This window comes from Rhopalosiphum padi, chromosome 3, assembly GCF_020882245.1.
Source record: "Rhopalosiphum padi isolate XX-2018 chromosome 3, ASM2088224v1, whole genome shotgun sequence".
Taxonomy (NCBI): Eukaryota; Metazoa; Arthropoda; class Insecta; order Hemiptera; family Aphididae; genus Rhopalosiphum; species Rhopalosiphum padi.
Window position 1 is genome coordinate 29,248,042 of NC_083599.1, and position 21,461 is coordinate 29,269,502.

The window sequence follows — 21,461 nt, forward strand, 5'->3', positions numbered from 1 at the left end:
TTCACACTTTTCACATAATATACGTTCAGAAAACGTTACTTTAACTATTAATTATATTTATATTCACCTTATAATCAACATAATAGAAGTTGTAGGAATAAATGTTCTAAAAATGATTTAAAAATTAATTAGAACTGTATTGATTAAAATGATTAGTTTTCATAACAAGAGTTAATGTAAGGAAATCTTCCGGTATAAAACAAACAATCGGCATCATAGTAAAATTTATTATATAATAAGTATACCACATTTATAGTATCCCGTCTATTCGGATTATTATTTTTATATCACAGATACACTAGGACACTAGGTACATATTACATATTTTTCCATCTTGATATGAAATTATATGAATAATAATTGAGAGATGTCTTATAAAGGCTTATAGAGTGTAAGTATAACTTATATTATTCAATAAGACGTATTCTACTTCATATAGTACTACAGAATTTAAAAAGTGGGAATTCATAAGAAAAAAAGATAGCTTTTTAGATACGATTCATCACGTTCGTAATTAATATGGTTAAGTTTAATTAAAAAAAAAGGGGGGTAGAGTAGATAACCACTCTTTGTACAATATATGTTGAATGTACCTCGTAATCGAGTAGTGTGTAATGTATGTGTTTAATTAGAATTCAAAATCCGCATTCATTTTTCATTTTAATTGCATTTGAAAAACAAACTAGAGCGAAGACAATCTGTAAAATATATTAATATAGTTAAGTATATTTATATGATATTGCTATTAAATTAATTAATTTTACTATTAATAATATTGTAAGTTGAATTAATTTTTGATGGAAACATTGAATTTTTTTAAATTTTCATAATTGCGTGTATAAAATAATATAATAATATAATATGTTGAAAGTTTTAAGCATATATAGGAATAATATTTTTGAATTACAAAAAAATAACCAAAATCAATATCCTTTGTTTAAATATCTTATTCCGTCCAAATTTGATATTAAAATTTTTATAAAAAGTTCTGGTATATATTGTTAATATTTTAATTACAATATGAATTATTTATGACTTATGGGTATCTATTAGAGTATTAGATTGTGTATTTATGTTGTAATAATTTATTTTAATACAATTATTTATGATGGCAAACACTTATTTTCTAGAAAATTATTACCGTTTTTAGAAATATTTATTTTATATAATTTAAAGTCATTACAAAACAAACATGTATTGTATTACTTTTTTATCATTATTTATCACCATTTTTTTATTATTTATTTTAAATACATTGGATTCTAGGCCATTAGTTTAGAAAGTGATTACATATTATTTGAAAAGAAATAATTATGCGAATGTTTGATTGATGATTTGGTTGCAATTCTTCTCCTAATACGTCATGTGATGTAATGTTTGATTCTCATATCTTATTTATCATTTTATTTTAATTTTATATACTGTAACAAATAATTTTTCTGATAATTTAAATTTATTATAAAAATTGACTTTTCGAACTAATAGTAAATTAGTTATAATATTATAGTATTCATAGTTTAGAGAGAAATATAGTGAACCAACACTTTTCTGGGTACGGCCGTACGGGGGATATACTTTTATTGTTCTGCTCCACATAAATTTTAAAAACTAAGTTTCGCATCCCATATGCGGTTTGTTAATTCTCCCTCATATAACTGACCTGTTTTTGCATTGTTGTAATTATACGAAGCAGTTAGGAGCTCATTTGTAAATTAGAAGTTCGTACCGTTTTCACAAACAAACTATGGTCCCACGGGCACGGAGTACAAAATGCAGAACATTAATTCCGATAGCGTAAATGCTATAATACAATTCTTCGTTCACAACTTGATAATTTCTTATAAATTCCAATAACGACGAATATTACCGGACTCACGGGCTATAATTTACAAATCGCCCTGTATAATAACGTAATATTGTTCTATGCAACGTGATATTATAGCATTATTACGATCGCGCGGAGTTGCAAAAACTATAATATTATATTTGTCTGGCCATTTCCATGGCGAATGAAAAATAAATGATCAATGCACTATAAAAACGAATACTAAAATACACTTACCCGAGTACCATACAATATATATAATATTATATTGCATCGGTATACAGTGCAACGTGAACGGTTTTTATTGTATTTTTTTTTTATCGAATCGCATATGGATTACGGACTACATAAATTCTTTATTATTATTGGGCCATTGCATGCATTCGTACATTCGATGTGTAATGACTAATATGCGTATACAGAGTGGGCTATAGTCGTACTATTTCCACGCCCTATAACACATAATATCATTCGTGTTGTTCTGTGGGATAATCTTTCGGGGTAGGTACTTATACGTTTCATATTGTTTCAAATATTTCGAATGGCTTATAATAACTTTTCATGTCATGATTACCTTTTTTATTGCTTGTACTTTTTGGTTGTATGTAAACATTGTAAACTACCGCAAAATTAACTTTTTTCAACTGTGACAAAAAAAAAAAAATATAAATAAATATTATACAAACTGTGCAGGTAAAACTGACTAAATACATTAAACTAACTGCGTTCATTTTTCTTAGGCACAGTAATATTATACGAATTGTAACGATTTATTTAAAAAAAATAAATAATTTACTAATAAAAATGTGTTATTTACCATTAATTTTGCAATAATAATGCAAATATAGTAGATTAACATGAAAAGTTTATGATTATTACAAAACTATAAAATAGGTAGGTACATCAGTTTAAATTTATTATTAGTTACATGGTACAGACATTTCTACTAATATATAACACTAAAATGATCAAAACTACCAATATTATTTTTAATTAATAATGTATATTTATAAAATAATATGTTCAATAAAAATAGTTTGGAACCGTCGCGCGTCGACAGCTCCATATTTATAACTATAGATGGCTCTTAATTGATAAAAATTATCGCAATAGTATCAATAACTAAATAGTATGTGCTATATCGGTTTTATCGAAATGTAATAATAATTATTTTTTTGTCACTATTGACACATAGAATTTTTGAAAAAGTTTTTTCAAAGTTTACCAATTCCTTACTTATTCGGGTAGACGATATGCTCAAAATGTTCTATGATATGTATTGCTGCAATTTTAAAGAAAAAAAAAATCTTGCCTAAGTACATATTTCTATCAAGTAAGTAAAATGGTGTAGGTACTTATAATTTTTTAACTTACTCAATAGTTTCTCAAAGCGTATAATCAAGCAGCTGACAACATCTTTGACTATTTTCAAAGTAATATAAATATGACGTGATTTCAACTTGATTAAAAAATAAAAATATATGATTATTTTTTTATTGTTTTCTGCAAATGTATTAATACGACACACACATAATCATTCGAATGAAAATATCAGAAACACAAACAAACGTTGATTGAAGGTGTACAGACGTCCAGTTATTATTTGAATAGTAAGCGTTACGATAATATTAATATAGGTCAGACGATTTTAACGTAGATTACAAACATTTTAAAAGAACCACTTTAGGTTACTTACGTGTATATTACAAACAAGCGTTTTAAAGTACCTGGCTTAGTACATTTAATAAATTGTAGACGAGACACAAGTGCACTCCACGGACTATGCTGTAGTATAGGCGCTTTAGTGCTTATAGGTATTATTGTTTATAGTACTTTGACAACATTTACTGGGCAATAGCATTGATTATACAACTCATATTAAATTATATTATAATCAATGGTAATAGCTAGCCGTGTATAATTACTACTATACTATTCTCTTATTTATGCACCTAATAATACTGTATATTAATAATATGTAGGTAGTCGAGTTTATATCATATTATTCTATTTGAATAGATATTACGAGGTATTTTCATGTTTGTGGGTTCGCGTGTTTGTATATTTTAATATGTGCAGACGAATATTCACGATGAAAAAAATTGATTCGACGAATTACAAGCTGCGCTAGATATAAAAACATCAAAAACATTAACTAATCACTGTTTGGGGATTTCGGATTGTGACACTCTGTAAAAACGTGTAAAAATAAAACTGATTATTGTATAAAATATTATATATAATTTGCGCATAATTAAGTCTAAAAACCAAAAGAATGTTTAGAAAATAAATACCTACGTGACATCGCAGGACAAAATATCTGTTGGTAATACGAAATACCATTAAAAATAACTGACTTATTATAACGTGTAAATATTATATGAATTGCACAACAATTCGCAATGTATAGATTATACAATATAATATTTCTGATTAAAAAAGTATTATGAGAGCACATTTTTTCATTAAACCGATGACACAAAACATTGTCTTGATGATAAATATTTATATATATAAATACTACTCATTTATTTGCTTGTTTTTTTTTTCAACTTTGAGAAATGTATGTTATTGGCATTTAAATAGCTGCACATTATAAATTTAAAATTGCATTAGGATTTAACACTTATATTTATATTGTCAACATATTATATTTTATTGTATGTACATAAACAATTTGCGAACAAAATTAAATGTGTACAATCTGCAATACGATAAAGAATACGGTCGAGAAACTATATACAACTATACAGTCGCTGACTAAACAAAATATTTCAATATTTATTATTCACTACACGAATTAAACATAATTAGTTTGGTTCCGATCTGATTGAATAACAATATGTTACTTAGGTCGAACTTCGTGTTCGTTTTTTAAAGTGCGCGGTCTGTATATAAAGCAGATAATAATGTGATCATTTTTATTATATTTTTTTTTTATTTTTAATCTAGAATTTATACAATCTATACTACAAAAAGTACAATAAGCATAATGTATGTTTAATTAAGTGCAATAGCTTGAATGTCTTGAGAGAAGAAACCGTCCAGTGAAGATACTTCGACTTGAATTTTTTTTTTTTTTTTTGAATTATTTTTATTATATATATATAAATATTAGTATGGTGGACTTAGCAGACTCCATGTCGTCTATTGGGAAAATTTTAATGGGTTATCTAGAAAATATAAAAATTACCTCTCATCCCGCTCACTGTTCTCTTGCAGATTACAGTTTTTTTTATTATTTCAAGATCATATTATTATTTTAACATTGACATTTATAATAGATATTTACAACACGAATTCCCGATTCCCGTATACTGGTATATTATGATTACTATAGTAATGATATATCTATTTATTATATATAGAACCTTTATTGTTTTTGGTGAGTTTTGAAAATGAACTTTTTAAGTTTGAAAATGCATAAACCTATTTAAACTGAAATAAATATTGAAATGCACTGGTTAGATTTTAAAGTAATTAAGCATTAAGCAGTCGACATAACTAATATGATTATCAATTTTACTTTTAAGAAAATATAATCAAATTTACAAGTAAATTAATAATAATAACCATACTATAAATAATTATTGTAATATATCCAGTATGGAAATAATACCGTATAGAAAGTTATTTATCACATGTTACGTAATTTAGTTAGAATTTTTTTCAATCAATATTAAAATTACAATTAAAATAATCGGAAAAAATATAGCACTACAAAACATGTCTATAAATCGAGGGTATATAATATTAATATACGAGTATATTTAATTTTCATTCGTCAGAATTCAGTTTTCAGTGATTTGGACGACACGTGTATTTTTATTGTTAATTACTATTATTACAAAGTAGCTTTTATTATTAAATGGTGGATAAGTTACGTGGGCTGGTATTATTATGTTTTTACTTTAATGAACACCGAAATATTTTAATAATTATTGTTCATTTTTTATCATAATTAATTTTTTTTTTTTTTTTTGTACGTTGTACCAATTTCAGACTGAGCAGAGAGATAATTGTATTGATTTTACAATGATGTGTTTTTTTTTTGTATATGCCTGTCATCATATTTGGAGCAGTAAATACTAGATTTTCAATTTTGATATTTTTTGTTGAAGGAAGTGAATCTGATAGTCATAGTCATTTTTTAATAATTAGGAAAAAACGGAATTCTTCTTCTGTCATAATTCATAAGCAAATAACCGTAGACATTTAAAATTATAGATTTTTTGGTTTTTTTTTTTTATAATTATTGAAAAAACAATTTTTATTAGATACACAAAAAGATTTAAAATTTAACATAAGATTCCTTATTAAATTTAAAAAATAAGGTTAGCGTAAGTCTACAATTTTTTTTATATGCATTTAAATTTCAAATAATGACAAAATTGAATATTTTAATGAAGATACCTAAATCATTTTAGTTATTTTGTTGTAATTCAAACATATTTGTGGGTACTTAAAATATTTACGTAAGTATAGATTGTTATATTCAACTCAATCAACTGTATACATAAATACATAATATTATGCAATTTCAATTATTTTAAATAATCTATTGCCTACTTATCGTTCATACGATATTAATATAACAGTTAGTAATAGTGTACGTCTTATACATATATTCGTACCTATTATTAATATTAGACTGATGGTCTAATATTACTCTATTCAAAATATTTGTTGATATTTAATGATTTGTTATTAAATTCAAATTTATTTTATCCGTTTCAGTGATCTACTCGATGATAACTATACTCGAATTCTACTGTACACTAGAGCGGTTTTTATTCTTCCCCTTTTTTAAAATTATACCTACGAGTATATATTATTACCTTTGAGAGAATCGAGAAATAATCATATAAACTATGTTTTTTTTTTATAATATCAAAGTAACGTATAGTTACTTTGCCGATTAAAAGGTAAAATAATTTTATTTAGATTTTGTTTGATTAATGCGTAAAGTAACTTAATTATTTTTATCTCAATATGTAACAAGTAAACTATAACTTACCCAACACTCGATATTTCTGTATAATTTTCGTTTAATTTATCATTTGACAACACGTCAACACACATATAATTCTTGATATAGGTCATGGTTGGTAAATGGATCCAAAACACAAGAGCCTCTGAACTCTGGGCATTTGTCTCCATGCCCAGTTTGTCCTTATGCTATACAAAAAACGGACAGGTGTTATAGATTTATATAAATTCGATACAGCGCCACTACACACTATATAGTCTCGAGTGCAACTGCATCGAGTAAGTGTAGAGATTCGGACATGCATTATACCGGCCGAATAATATTATTTATCGTTATGTGCAAGTTATAAATTTAAACTGCTTATTTTAAACATATTTTATTAACGCATATTATGAAGAAAAAAAAGTGTGAGCTATTTGTTAGTTAAACATACTCAAATGCTTAACGTTACCTATTTTAAACCATCCCGTGTATTGTTTATAATTGTTTTGGTTTGTATCATCATGACGGTTTAGATGTATTATGTATAATCATCGGATTTCGGTACGCGGTTGACGCGTTACACGCAATGTCTTAGTGTGTCATACACGATATGTATAATGGTTGGTCCTTGGCAGAAAACGGATAATGTTTATATGTTTATACGGTAGTCGGTTATTTTTTCGAAAAAAAAAATATTTTGTTTTTGATATTAATAAAGTTGAGGCGAAGGCACCTGCGAGTGTAATGAATTTTCATATAATATACGAGTACATAGTTTATACAAGAGAGAGGACATAATACCCTCCCAGGATATCTACCCCTATGTAATATTTTATGACACACGCTTCGTTCATCCTCAGCTATTTAATTAAATTATAAAAATCAACGTCAATTTATTTTCGGCCAATTCATCTATTACTTCTAAAAAAATATTAGAAGTATTAGAAGGGATATTTTAATACACTGCCATCAGAGCAGCACATTATAATTCAAGAGTTGAAAACCTATAAATACATATGTTTGAATTTTAAATTTCTCGTGTTAGAAAAAAATGTTATCTACTGCAAGCGTGATCGGTAGACCAGTGAAAATAGTGCACACGCTGCTCACTGCACAGAGTCTAGAGTGGTGCATCCTTAGAAGTTAGAGTATCTTGGTATACACCATGGTCTATGGCTGTAAATATATTACGGTCACGGATTTATTATGATTGATATTATTTATATTTATATTATTATTATTTTATCATTCTGTGGCATAGTTAGGCGGTATTGGTTTTATGGTCACATTTTTCTCTTCGTAGTCACTTTATCTCACGGAAAAACAATTTTACACTGGTTGTTACCATTTGATCGTCTTGTCATATCAAGATCTATACCACGATACCATAATAGACCGAAAAGTGACCTAATAAAAACAAGGGACGCGGAAGATGTCCCATAAGGTTTTCTCTTTCGCATTATTTTATTATTTTTTTTTTAATGTTAATAACCATCAATCTTCCGAAAGTAAAATTTCTTTTAGCTGCTCGTATCACCCATCATATTTGACCTTTCACCATCTTATCTAACAATATTGATGTTGAAAAATTAAAGAGATTATAGCAGTACTTTATTATAATAATACTTATTTTATACATTATAAGTTATGTATTCGGTTGTGTTAATAACAATAATATATAACAAAATAAACACGACTTTTTTTTAACAATAATTAGTTCAACCATCCAATAGTAATATAATCACTCAATTACTTATATCATAATATTATATCCTTAAAAATCAATGCTGACACTTCGTCTCAGATTATAATATATATATTTTTAAACAATGATTTATTATTAAACTAAACACACATCCATTACATGATTGATCTACTCAATGACAAGGAATACTAAAAACTTACAGTATATGGCTGAGCAGTCTTTTTATATTTAACTTAAATATAATGTTTACCAACGTGGCAAAAGTTTAAATATAAGTAGTTATATTTTTTTCCTTTAAAATCCCAGATTTTGAATTTTGTATTCGTTGTACCTATCATGAAATAGAATGCTTATCAAATAATGCAATACTCTATAAACTATAATAAGCCACATTATAAGACACTAATCATTTCACTTATATTTTATAAACCCATACAAAGTAGCGCAGCATCAAAACATTTAATCGATTGAAGTAAACACAGTCGAATACCATCATGAATATATTACTATTACACAATAAATAATATTAAATCATCGATTAAAATATATATATAATTTTTTTATACAGGAAGACTAGATTTCATTAACTCTTGATATGAAAACTAATTATCTTAATTAATTTTAGACTATTTCATACAACTTTTCCGTTGACAAATAACATTAATATAAATATGAGTAATAATTAAGATAAGATAACTCTGAATTTATGTATAAAACTGTCAAAAAAATATTATGCATATATTATTTCAAAAAATCTATATAATAACTCATAATATAAATAACAGCAAGTTGTATATTATATTAAAATTGTATAATATTATTAAAGTGATATTTTTAATGTTAAATTTATAAGTGTTAAAGCAATCACATTACAATATGAATACTGATAATACGGTAAGTTACAATAATTTCATTTCAACTGTTTGATTTTTTTATACATTATTTATATTGTAAATTCAATGTCGTTTCTTCTTATCGATTTTTACTACGTATGTGGTTAATTTTTTTTATGAAATAGAAACCAAATAGTTATTTTTTTAAATTGTGCTAGAACGCAATTTTTTCCAAAATTCACAAATATTTTATTACTAATAAATACATTGAGTATAATAATAATAATAAATAATCGTAACATTTAAAATGTATAACTTCAAGGTATAAATTATCTCCACGAGTTGTTGTCTTTTTTTATAATTTTGTGTTTGTTATTCAGATAACTGTAACTAGTTCAAATAACACGTTACGATTTTTGTACACATAGTGTACACTGTGTACAGTTTTGATATCGTCGTGGAATATTTTATGTTCAAAACGAAGTGAGAGATTAATTAGTTTCACAGTCACATATTATTATTATTATTACTTTTTTTTTTTTTGAGGCTTTTGAGGGTATTAAATAGTTCAAAAGTGTTCTATGAGTTACATGCCACAATGAATCCTGAAATAAGTTTGTTGTAAAATGATGGCCGTGTGTCTAAAATTTTAACTCAAACACATTAGTTCATAAACTTTTGTTTTTAAGTTTGTAAACAACTCTCATAAAAATAATTTATTTCAACCGTAACAATACCGCGGTATACTTACAATAAGCATCAACAGACATATATAATACATAATTCATGTTTTATGCGTTTGAGTTGTGACATTTATATATACGAACTATATATTTGAAGACAACCATGTCTTCTATTATAATTATACGAACTCATAATATAGGATATCGAGTTAACATAAACGCGTATAAGTATAATTGTATGATAAGTTTTAAACATAATACACTAACACTATTTAAATTCTGTATGATGACAACGAGACGACGTCTAAACTATTATAAAATGTACCTAATACATCATACCCTCGTATATTTGTGAACCGCTATAAATATCGATCAGTAATGTGCGATATAATTGCGCCATCATGTTATTATGATTGAAATAGTGCTCCTGTGATAGGTAGGTACGCAAAGTGTTCGTGAAAAGCGCCACTCAAATAATATTTAAGTATTATACTTTGTCTATTAATGCCAATGATATTGGCACTTGACGCTAAGTGGCCATTTAAACTATTCAAGGTATATTCGAGACATCATGATATATCATACGATAGTTGACCACGGGAAGTGCGCATCGATCGAACTGCTATTATAAAATAATATAACGTACCTAGTGCGTACTACAACAGTTGACGATTGTTTTCTCCGGTATGAACTGCATTTGCGCTCCATTTAATTATCACTCCGGTGGACCGGTCATGCATACACCGGTATAAGGACTGCAATTTTAAATTCGTGCAATTTCAAGTCCCATATAATATATGTATATCTTCGGTTGTACTCTTATAGAATATTCTATATTTTATAAACGAACAATTTCTTTCTCGCGTATAAGAAATATCCGAATAATATATAGGAGGTGCGCGCAATCGTTATACAATACGATAAAAATATGTATACCTACATAGTTTACGCGCCGTTTAAATCGAGTCACCGGCTAATTTATTGTTTAATTGTATAATCGTAAGTATAGGTACACACTTTATACCAATCATTACTCGTTCTCCGCGTATAACCTATGCGGCTAAGTAACATTTTACAATATTAAATTGTATTATATTTTACCAAATATATTCTTTATAATATAGATTATAATTGCGTGAATTTGACCATAATATATTTGTATCAATAATATAAAATCTTTATCTAAAATTATTAATGAACACGTCCATTATTGCGCGATTAATGAACGATTAATGAAGGATGTGATTTGTATTCTCGATATCAAAAATTGTATTATGTCGTGCACTCGTGCTATCTAATAATATTAATATCTACCTGCAGGTATGAAACAAATATATTGATACGATATTATTTAGCTGCAGTCTGTTATAATATAATTTCACAAAATCAATTTTCGATAATTTAATAACTGCAAAATTATTTAATAATACTTTTAAAGTTTAATTTTATGTCGTTTAATATTATAACTATCTAACTATTCATAAAGTGCAATACATTTTTAGCCGTTAGAAGACGATGAAGAATCTTCCATGACAAATTCTGAACACTGATCACAAAATAAACGTATGGACATTATAATATATAATATTAGTTAGTGCAGCTTATACAGTTGTCAGTTACCTATAAAATGATCACATAAACACCTACTCAAAGCTCTGAATATTCTTTTGTTTAATTTTAATGAAAAAATATATTTTATTAATGCATCTATAATAAGTTTTAGTGTTCGGTGAAAATGTCAACAGTGTAAAAAAACCGGACAGATACCCGAATAACAAATGTTATATTTTTTGGCATACTCCTACTATAATAGCATTCAGAGATATATAATTAATTAGATAAATATTGAAATAATAAAATTGAAATCGTAGGTATATGTTTAAATTTTTAAAAAAAATGCATGTATTCGAACATGAAAGTTTTTTGTATGCCCATCGAACAATGAATATAGATGTACATAAAAATAAATACGCGTAATAAATTATGATGTCCGGCACAATAATTAATCAAATAAAAATATATTTTAAATTTGTAACACGGTAATATTCAAACAAACACGTGTAGGCATCGTTGAAAGTTGAAATTGCTTAAATAATTATAATATACATTATACATATATATAATACCTATGTCCTATAATGGCTTTTAAAAATGATCTTTTATTTTAAATCCAATGATAGGTATATGATATATTATCATTTTGTTTGAACATCTATACAATGTACATTTTTTTAACAAATATTTCATGTCAAGGTTTTAAGCTTATCATATTGTAATATTATTTTTGAATATCCTATTGATCAAAATACTACGTACAAAATATCAATGTAAACTATTAATTTTTAATTTTTTTAAGTGACATATTTTCACGTACCTACGTGGCTACGTCATGTTTTTAATTTAATGTATAGTTGTATGTGGCGATGCGTACATTTAAAAATAGTTCAAAAATGTTAACAGATTTTGTTATAAACTTAAATGCATTAAAAAATTTTGATATTTACCTTATACATTTTTAAAATATACTGTTTTAAATATCATAAAAATAAAGCTATAAATTAATTAAATGTGTGCTCTAAAAAGTTAAAATTTAGCCAAAAAATATTAAATATATAGTAAAATTTAAAAAAAAAATGAAATAAATAGAGGCAAAATATAAGTACTTTAACAATTTCAAAGCATAATGATAAGTCATTAATATAAAACTTTTAATTGAAATATAGGCTTATTGTATTATACTAAAAAATGTGTCTACTAAGTGTCACTAATAAAATATATTATGTATCAGTATATTGTGTACAAATAAATAATATTTTTTTTTACAAATAATGATTTTAAAAAAATATACATTTTTTTACAATAATACATATCTATAATTTTTTTATTTAACTTTTATAATACATCGGGTCGTGTACAAATAAATAATACATTTTATTGTATAAAACATTTCAATAAATACCAATAGTATGTTTTCATAATATATAATTATAATTATTATTATTTGCATTAATTATAATTTTTATCAACTCAATTTGTATATATCCTAGGATATACACAACGTGTTTAGTAAAAGTCCAAATTAAATTATAATTTTTAGCATTTATTGAGTACAAACAGTAAATCCTAGAATTAAGTAATAAGTAGTAAAGTAGTAACGTTACCGCAGCACAGGCACGAGGAAATCGCGTTTTCTCGTGTTCGAGAAGGTGTACAACATTTTATTTTGGTTGTACAAAATTGTACACAATAAAGTACATAATACTGGATAATTTTTATATTCAGTTACAGACATGGCAGTGCTGAGGTAACACACTTCTAGTAATCAGGCTTTTACAATAACATATATATAAATACTATAAATAAAATAATAATAAAATTTCCAAAATACGATGCTTAATTTTTATTTCTATGCTGAACAAATTATTCACTATTGAAATTATCATTAATTATTAAATATTTAAGTAAACTATACGAGTATATTTTGGTTTTACTTACTTAAATCAAATTAATGTGGACTCGGTAATATAACAAAAATATGAAAATAGGAATATGTTATTTTCAATTTTTAAGTTGTTTTATAGAGCTCATAATAAATAAATGTCTGTTCTACGTATTGCTATAATATTCACTATTTAGTTACTCATATTATTAATTATAATATATAATATTATAATATTAAATTATAATTTATGTGCAATTCTTACTATGTAATTAGTAAAATAATACATTTTCAACTACTGGAGTGGTGTGGTAAAATGTATACATTTTTACAATAATGAGTGACTTTTTTTTTAAATATATTTTTGTACATACTTACCACATTTTAGAACAGTTAAAATACTTAAATGGACCAATAATTGGATAAAAAAAATTAAGGTTAAAATGATTTTTATACATCTCTAAATATGAAATTAAACTTAATGTATTGTTTGAATGTATATTATATTATTACCCGTTGAATTGCAATTTCTATTCTAACGTAATCTTCATTTAGCATACATATTTAAGTAGTTTACAATATACCTAATATTATATTATTACCTATCAAAGGAAAATAAATTTAATGTATTTATTTACTATAATATTTTAATTTATCACTTTCAGGATGCTATTGAACTACACACAAAAACTTAATAAAATTACAATTCTATGAAAACTATTGACTTCATTACGATTGAGTTTTTAACTATATAAATCATGACTGAAATTAAACTAAAAGTTTTCAATAACAGAATATTTTTAAGAAGATTTTATTATTTTTTACCATTATACTTATACTGTCAAAGCAATCGTAAGGTGACAGGCGATAAAACATCAGCAAATAAATTAATACGATTAACCATTTGGGAAAAATAGATAATATTTTACATTGACTATTTAATTTTTCATGTACATCATTAATATTTATTTCATATCACAAGCTACGAAATTATTTTTTCGTTAAAAGATTGTATATTTTACTTCTTTTTGTATAGACATAACATTTCTTAGGAGTCTTAAATACGACTTAAAATTGTTAACATTCTAAAACATACAATTTGAAATAACTATAGGTTAGATATATATTATATTATATTCACAACACAACTATGTCATGAAACATTTTAATAAAATACAATCACTTCATCATGGATTATTTGAAAAAAATTCAAATGCATCGTATTCAATTAAAAATCGAGAGTCTCGACTCGAAACACTTAAACAATCAATGGTTCAATTCTACTATTTACAAAATTCGTTGAATTCTGTTTAGGAAGTAAATTTTTTTCAATTAATGATTGTAACTCATTTTAAGATATCTAACAAATAAGTTATTTTTTTAAAACATATTTCTGATAAAAATATTTGGTTATTTACAAATAGTAGTCTTTTGAAGAAAAAAAATTGAACTTTTTGAAATAATTTGTCTTTTGTTTTTGTACGTGTTGCAATTATGGGATCAGTGTTCGTTGTAGTGTTTTTTTAATTTCTTTATTCGACTAGAACTACATTGGATCACTCATTATATTTAGTACCTACCTATGCATGTTTTCTGATAAGTTTTTAATAAATTCGTAAATTTAATAAAAACAGATAAAGCTGTTTCAAATGGAATTAAAATCATGAGACATTTTATTCTACAAAAATAATAATGATTAAAATAAAATAATTATGATTAGAAAACCCTTAAATTATGTTTTATTAAATATTAACAATTAATCAAATTCATATTCCATTGTTGTTATAATAAAATTAACTTCTTTCAAAATGAATAATAAAAAAAGAAAGAATTTAATTAAATATTTAGAAGTGTTTGTTGTTAATACTAACGATTATAAAATATTTAATATTTCAAGTTTCTACGAACGAGTTTTGATGTTAATGACTTGTCATTTAAACTTTGTAATAAGTTTTTTCGCGTGGATATGAAAATATTAAATCTGCAACATTAAAGGGTATACGAGTTGCGGGATATTAATATAATTACAATGATCAGTATAATTGCCGAATCGTAAATATTCCAGGCTTAGACGAATGACATTTAATTTGTCCATTTGATGGTTAGTATTACATAGTAATGATAATAATAAATTAGTATCGCTATTATATTATTTTTGACATAAATCATAATATTTCATAGTGTTAATACTTAAACAATTTTCTAATTTGTGATTTTAAAATTTACTTTACCCAAAAGAAATGTCGTAATTTTATTTAAATATTGTTATTAAGCCAAAACAAATAAAATATTGAATCAATAATACCTTTGGTACCTGATCTAGTTAAATAGAATATACTGTAGCTTGGAAATAAATATCGTTTTGTTCAGATGGTATAAACGTGAATAACTATTAGTCAAAGAAATAAAGGATGACAATATTTATTATAATATTATTGAAATAGTTATTATTGATTGGCAAACATCACATACGATTGGTGACAGCAGGGGACCCGGCATTTGTATCTCATAGTCATAGATGCTTTTTATATTCTACAAATTTAAATGCTTATCTCACACAAATAAAGAGTATTTTGATTTTAGGCTTCAGAATTATTAGTAAATTCAAAGTATTGGATTTGTAGTGACGTTTTTAAACAGAAAACTTGATAATATAAATTTTATCTAGTTTATATTTGATAAAAATAGGAAATTTACAGTACTTTTCTTAACCCTTCGTTAGTGTGTTGACGATTTCTCACATCTTTATTGTGTTGGGGTTTATTACATCCCACAATTTAAAATAACAAAAATCAAAATTATAGTTCAACTTTTATTCAAATGTAATTCATAACAACTTATTAATATAGAAATAATATTATGTAAAAAAAATAACAATTTTTAGTATACTTTTTAGAACTTATAAGTAAATAAAATTTGTTTGAAAATGAATGATGTGTTGTGGTTTGAGATACCCCAAATGGTATTTGCTATCACTCAGTTGATTGCATGATAACAGATAAACAAATGGTAATTTATTAACCAAAACTATTTTGCTTTACCGAGTACTATGTTAAGAAGGATTTCATAGAGGTGAAAGTTTGATCTAGTTTAATCACTAGTAGTATCACGCAAAATCTTATCACTTGAAGTTTAATAAGCCCCAACACACTAACGAAGGGTTAATGATAATAGTTGGTAACAACTAAAACAAAACAGCGGAAAACGCTAATAAGTAGTAATATGTAGTCTTGGAAAAAAATCGATTATATTATTTTTATTATTCAGAAATAAATAATTATTACAACTTAAAATTTACACTATATATATATACTATATACTATATACTATATATATACTATATACTATATACTATTTACACTATATACCTGCATTTAAACATGAATAATTTATAACAATTTTATGTTTAACTATGACAAAATCACAACAATTTTAAAACTAGTTTGTTGTTAAAAATGCACACAATTTTCAATGTAAGTAATCACTTTGGTATAACTTAAAAAGTTACCTATATGGCTTAAAAATTGTATGTTGTAAATGTTCCTCATTATTTGTTCTCATTATAATTTTGAAAATAATTAGCGAAATAGATTTAATATTTTATGAGCGTATCTATTAAAACCAAATTTTACTAAATTGAAAATTAAAACGAAATATTATTATTTTTCATTGAATGTTATTGTAACTTGTAATTCAAAAAATATTACTTATAATATGTATTTGAATTTTCAGCTATTGCCCAATTTATAAAATGTATAATCACAATATAATTTTCAAAATATTTAAACCATTTCTAACCTATTTTTGAAAATTCGTTATATACTACCTTACTTGCAATTTTTTTTTTTTTTTTTTAGTAAAAATGTATTTAACCTATCAAATTAAGAAATTATTATTGACAATATAAGTAATATAATTTGTTGAATTATAAGTTATTGTTAGAAATAGTTCTAATAATTCATTTGCATCCTCCACTCAAAAGAATAAAGCCGATTTACTCAAATAATTATATTAATTGTATAGAATTAAAATCCGCAATTATCCCACATAGGCGTTTTTTGGTCAAACTATTAGGACTAAAATCTGAATTATTAAATATATAATAAGTCCACGATTTAAATTACCATCACTGTAGATAAAAAACATGATTATAGTCATTAAATTTGCGTAATGTTTTTTAAATCTGACACTATTGTATGAGCGACTCTGATTACGGTTGGCTAGTGGTCAACTACTTTGCATTCTACGCAAAGTTCTGAAATTACCTATGTCGCTGGGTCAGAGTGATGTGTAGGTAATATTTATGTACTCAAAGTGCCGTAACAGACGTATTCGGACGGAAAAAATATAATAAAAAACGTCGAATCAGGTACCCATCATATTAACTCGGGAAATCGGTATTTTGGAGTTGACGCGGACTGGACTGAAAGTTTACCTTAGGACATTGATATAAATGTAAACATTTTGCCGTATAATCAGTGTTAGTAGATTTACCGTATAATATACTTCATTAAAATTGACTAAAATTGTATTTGTATTTTATTTTTATCAAACATCTAACGCATATGGTATTATGTAGTTACTATTATTACTGAAAAAGAACAAGTAATACGAGTTTCCCTATTTTTTCATGTAATGTTTGTGTTTTGATAGTTTTCACTGATATTGTAAGTAATTCGAAACTGTTTTAAAGTATTTATTAATTAAACACAGTTAATATTTTTTTAATCTATAATGCTATTAGATGCATGGGACTTTGAAACTATTTAATTGTCTCGAATAAAACACAGAAGTATTATTAGAAAAGACATGGGGCATGGGTAAGTGGGTACCTCTGCTGTACATAAGGCGTCGAATGGGTCATACAATCTTGTTTTTAACTATCTATTTTCATCAAATTTTTAACGACAAAATAATTAAACAATTTTAATGATTTTGACAACATTTTTTTTCAAGTTTGAATTTTAATATTGCCTTACTTAAAAGTTCAAACTTTCCTACGAATAATATTTATGAAATTACACGTATGAAAAAATGAATAAGAAACTTTGTATAGAATGTAAATGTATAAAATAATTTAATCACAAACGCAGATTATATAAAAAAAAAAATAATAATAAGTAAAAAAAAATTGACGGTCACCCATTCAATTACGTAGCAAAAAACCGCTGGCTAAGCCGAAGGAAACTTGGTAGAATCCCACGACCGCCAGAGGTTGTCAAAGGTACTGACGTAGAAGTGAAATATGTTATTTGAATTTAACGTTTATCAATGTAGTGGTAAAATAATTTGTAAATTTTTGCGATTTTGATGAATTTTGTACTCTTTTTTTTTTTTTTAAACGTATATTCATGTTGTTTATTAACTTTTCTCTATTACCTAGTTCGAAAATTGCAGAAATTTTTTTCATTGATACTCCATAATAATAACTATAGATTTTTGAATATCAAATATGTCTATAAAAATATAAATATCATTTGCTTAGAATATTCGGTTTCAGTAAGAAACGTATAAGTATAGTATTATAGTAGAGTATAGTATAAAAAAAAAAAATAATAATAATAAATTAATTATTTAAACATATTTAATTAAACACTGGGAGACCAAAACTGTAATTTTTTTACCTTTTTCACATTATATTTGATATGTTTCACACAATTTTAAAGGGAAAATATTTAACATAGAATACTTACAACTAGAAAGATTATAATCAAGTATAATAAAAGTATAAATAAATATAAATACACTATGTTGGAATTGTATTAAAATATTATCTATAAAGTGTCGATCGTATTTTATAAACCATAAACAACAATTGAACAGTATTATAATTTATATGATAGTCTTGATAGGTCGCATTTATTTTCAATCCAAATACGACGCTTGCTCACGGTTTAATTGGTTTGGATATCCTTCTGGAAATTAGGCGATATCGGACTTAAAAGTGGGGAAAATACAATCCACCTCAGCATCCACATACTATTATTATTGTAATTATTATTATCATCATCGTAGAGTTCCATCGTTTCCACAACAGTGTTGGTTTAACACAAAGTGTAATTTATATATATATATGTATTAAACGCACGCGGCAGCACCCCTTCGCTTTTGGGGTGCAAATGGAATGTATTTCGATTAACGTAAGATTTCGTGTTCAGCGAAATCGTCATCGTAAAGTCGTAAGTATTTAATACTTCCTCCCCAACATAAAAACATTTCTTCCCGTGTACGTATATACATACTCATATACTTTGCAATCCGCTCGCGTTCACCCGTGCGTGTATGTGTGTGTGTGTGTGTGTGTGTGTGTGTGTGTGTGTGTGTGTGTGTGTGTGTGTGTGCGCGCGCACGAACGCGTATTATGTCTCGTCGAGACCGTTTTGTAGGCGGACCCAAAAAATGAGGTCAAACATCACTGACCCGCCTTCGCGCCCTCTTCTACAACCCTAGAAACCAAGAGGGACAGGGAATCCGTACGCCCGAGGAATCCCGAACCATAGGCTATCGATTATGTTTTTAAGTACGTGCCGTCCAAAAGTCCCCTTCTGGAGAGAACTTAGCGCCACCGTCACTGCAGCCGTGACACGCGAGGATAGTCGGAAATTCAATATTTCCCTTTTAGGTCAACCCTGTTAGCACGGAAATCTCGAAATACGGTTTAAGAACAATATTACACTCATACCATAATATCATAATATTGAGTATAATATATGGTGTAAAATTATTATCGTAACGTCTTACGGACTTCCGGTTTAATATTATAATAACAATATTCTTTATTGTCGGAGAAAAACTCTATTTCATATTATATAATAAAAAATAATATTTATAAATAATAAAATAAATAATTATATTATAATAATGTAAGTACATCAAGTACATGACACATACCCAGTAAGCTATAAGCAGTATACATAAATAAAGGTGGGCAAGGAAGTATCGCTATGCTGTACATTAATTAGATGTCGGAGTAACACTCGTTATTGAGTAAATCACTATATAATGGAATTTGTTAAATTTGAATTCAATGGTAACCTATATTGTATAATATGACGATTCTGATGAAGATTGTCTACATTTTAGAAAAAATAAAAAGTTATACAACGACTATCCAAATAATAATATTAGATTTGTGTGAAAATTAACGTTTTTTCTTAATTTTTTTTTTTTAGATTATAAAAAAAGTACTAAGAATATTTAATTTTGACCTATTTAAAGTACAAACTATAAATCCAATTTTCTATCTAAAACCACTCTCGAGATGACATTTGAAGTTATCGACTACTTGTTGTGTACACAGACACAACAAAAAACATATCTTTCATCGCACCGCTCAGAATATAAAATTATAATGCCATAAATATATAATTTAATTGTTTTTAATCTTAATTTAAAGTTATTCAAAATGTTTTTAATTAAAAATATCAACGTCAAGATGTATACATTACAAGTTTAAGCTATATCTCACAGGCATTAAAACATTAGTGAAGAGAATAAGTGAAAACAATTTTATAAGTTTTTTTCTCATGAAATGTATCTTTCATTCAAATATTAAGTGAGTATATTTTAAATTGGATTTTGAAGAATATTTCGACTGTCTCAATTTTCATCAATAAAATTATCTAAATAAAAATATAAAAATATTCTTAATAATTTATAAGATATTAAAATATAACTCACTGTATATGTATCTGCATAACTCGAGGCCTTTGAATTTATAAAGCTTGTAACTCGCCTAAAGTATTTTATCACACACAAATCACTTTTTTTTATTCTAGAGTTAGGTTTTTCCATTATCTCTTTTTAAAATAAAAATGTATGTATGTATGCCACTTGAATTGTTTCCTAAATCCAAACACCGTATAATATATATATACAATAATGGAAATAGATACATGGAACGCGTGGAAACATTTTTTGTTTTTTTTTATAATCTAATTATATCTATAGAATTAAAAATTAAAAGTTTAAACTTATTTGAATATAAAACCATAATGCACCAAT

The 21,461-nt window shown here is 25.7% G+C and overlaps 1 protein-coding gene across 2 annotated transcripts in view; it reads left to right on the top strand.

The window, feature by feature from the left end:
• Nucleotides 1–21,461, top strand: part of LOC132927698 (glutamate decarboxylase) — a 95,976-nt gene that overhangs the window by 1,677 nt on the left and 72,838 nt on the right. The window contains exon 1 of one of the 2 annotated variants that reach the window (XM_060992286.1): nucleotides 9,257–9,396. The exons of the other annotated variant lie outside the window; for it this stretch is intronic. Coding sequence (XP_060848269.1) covers nucleotides 9,379–9,396 — 18 coding nt within the window. The 5' untranslated portion in view covers nucleotides 9,257–9,378. Of the gene's footprint in view, nucleotides 1–9,256; nucleotides 9,397–21,461 lie in introns of those variants that run through there. 2 annotated transcript variants of the gene reach the window in all.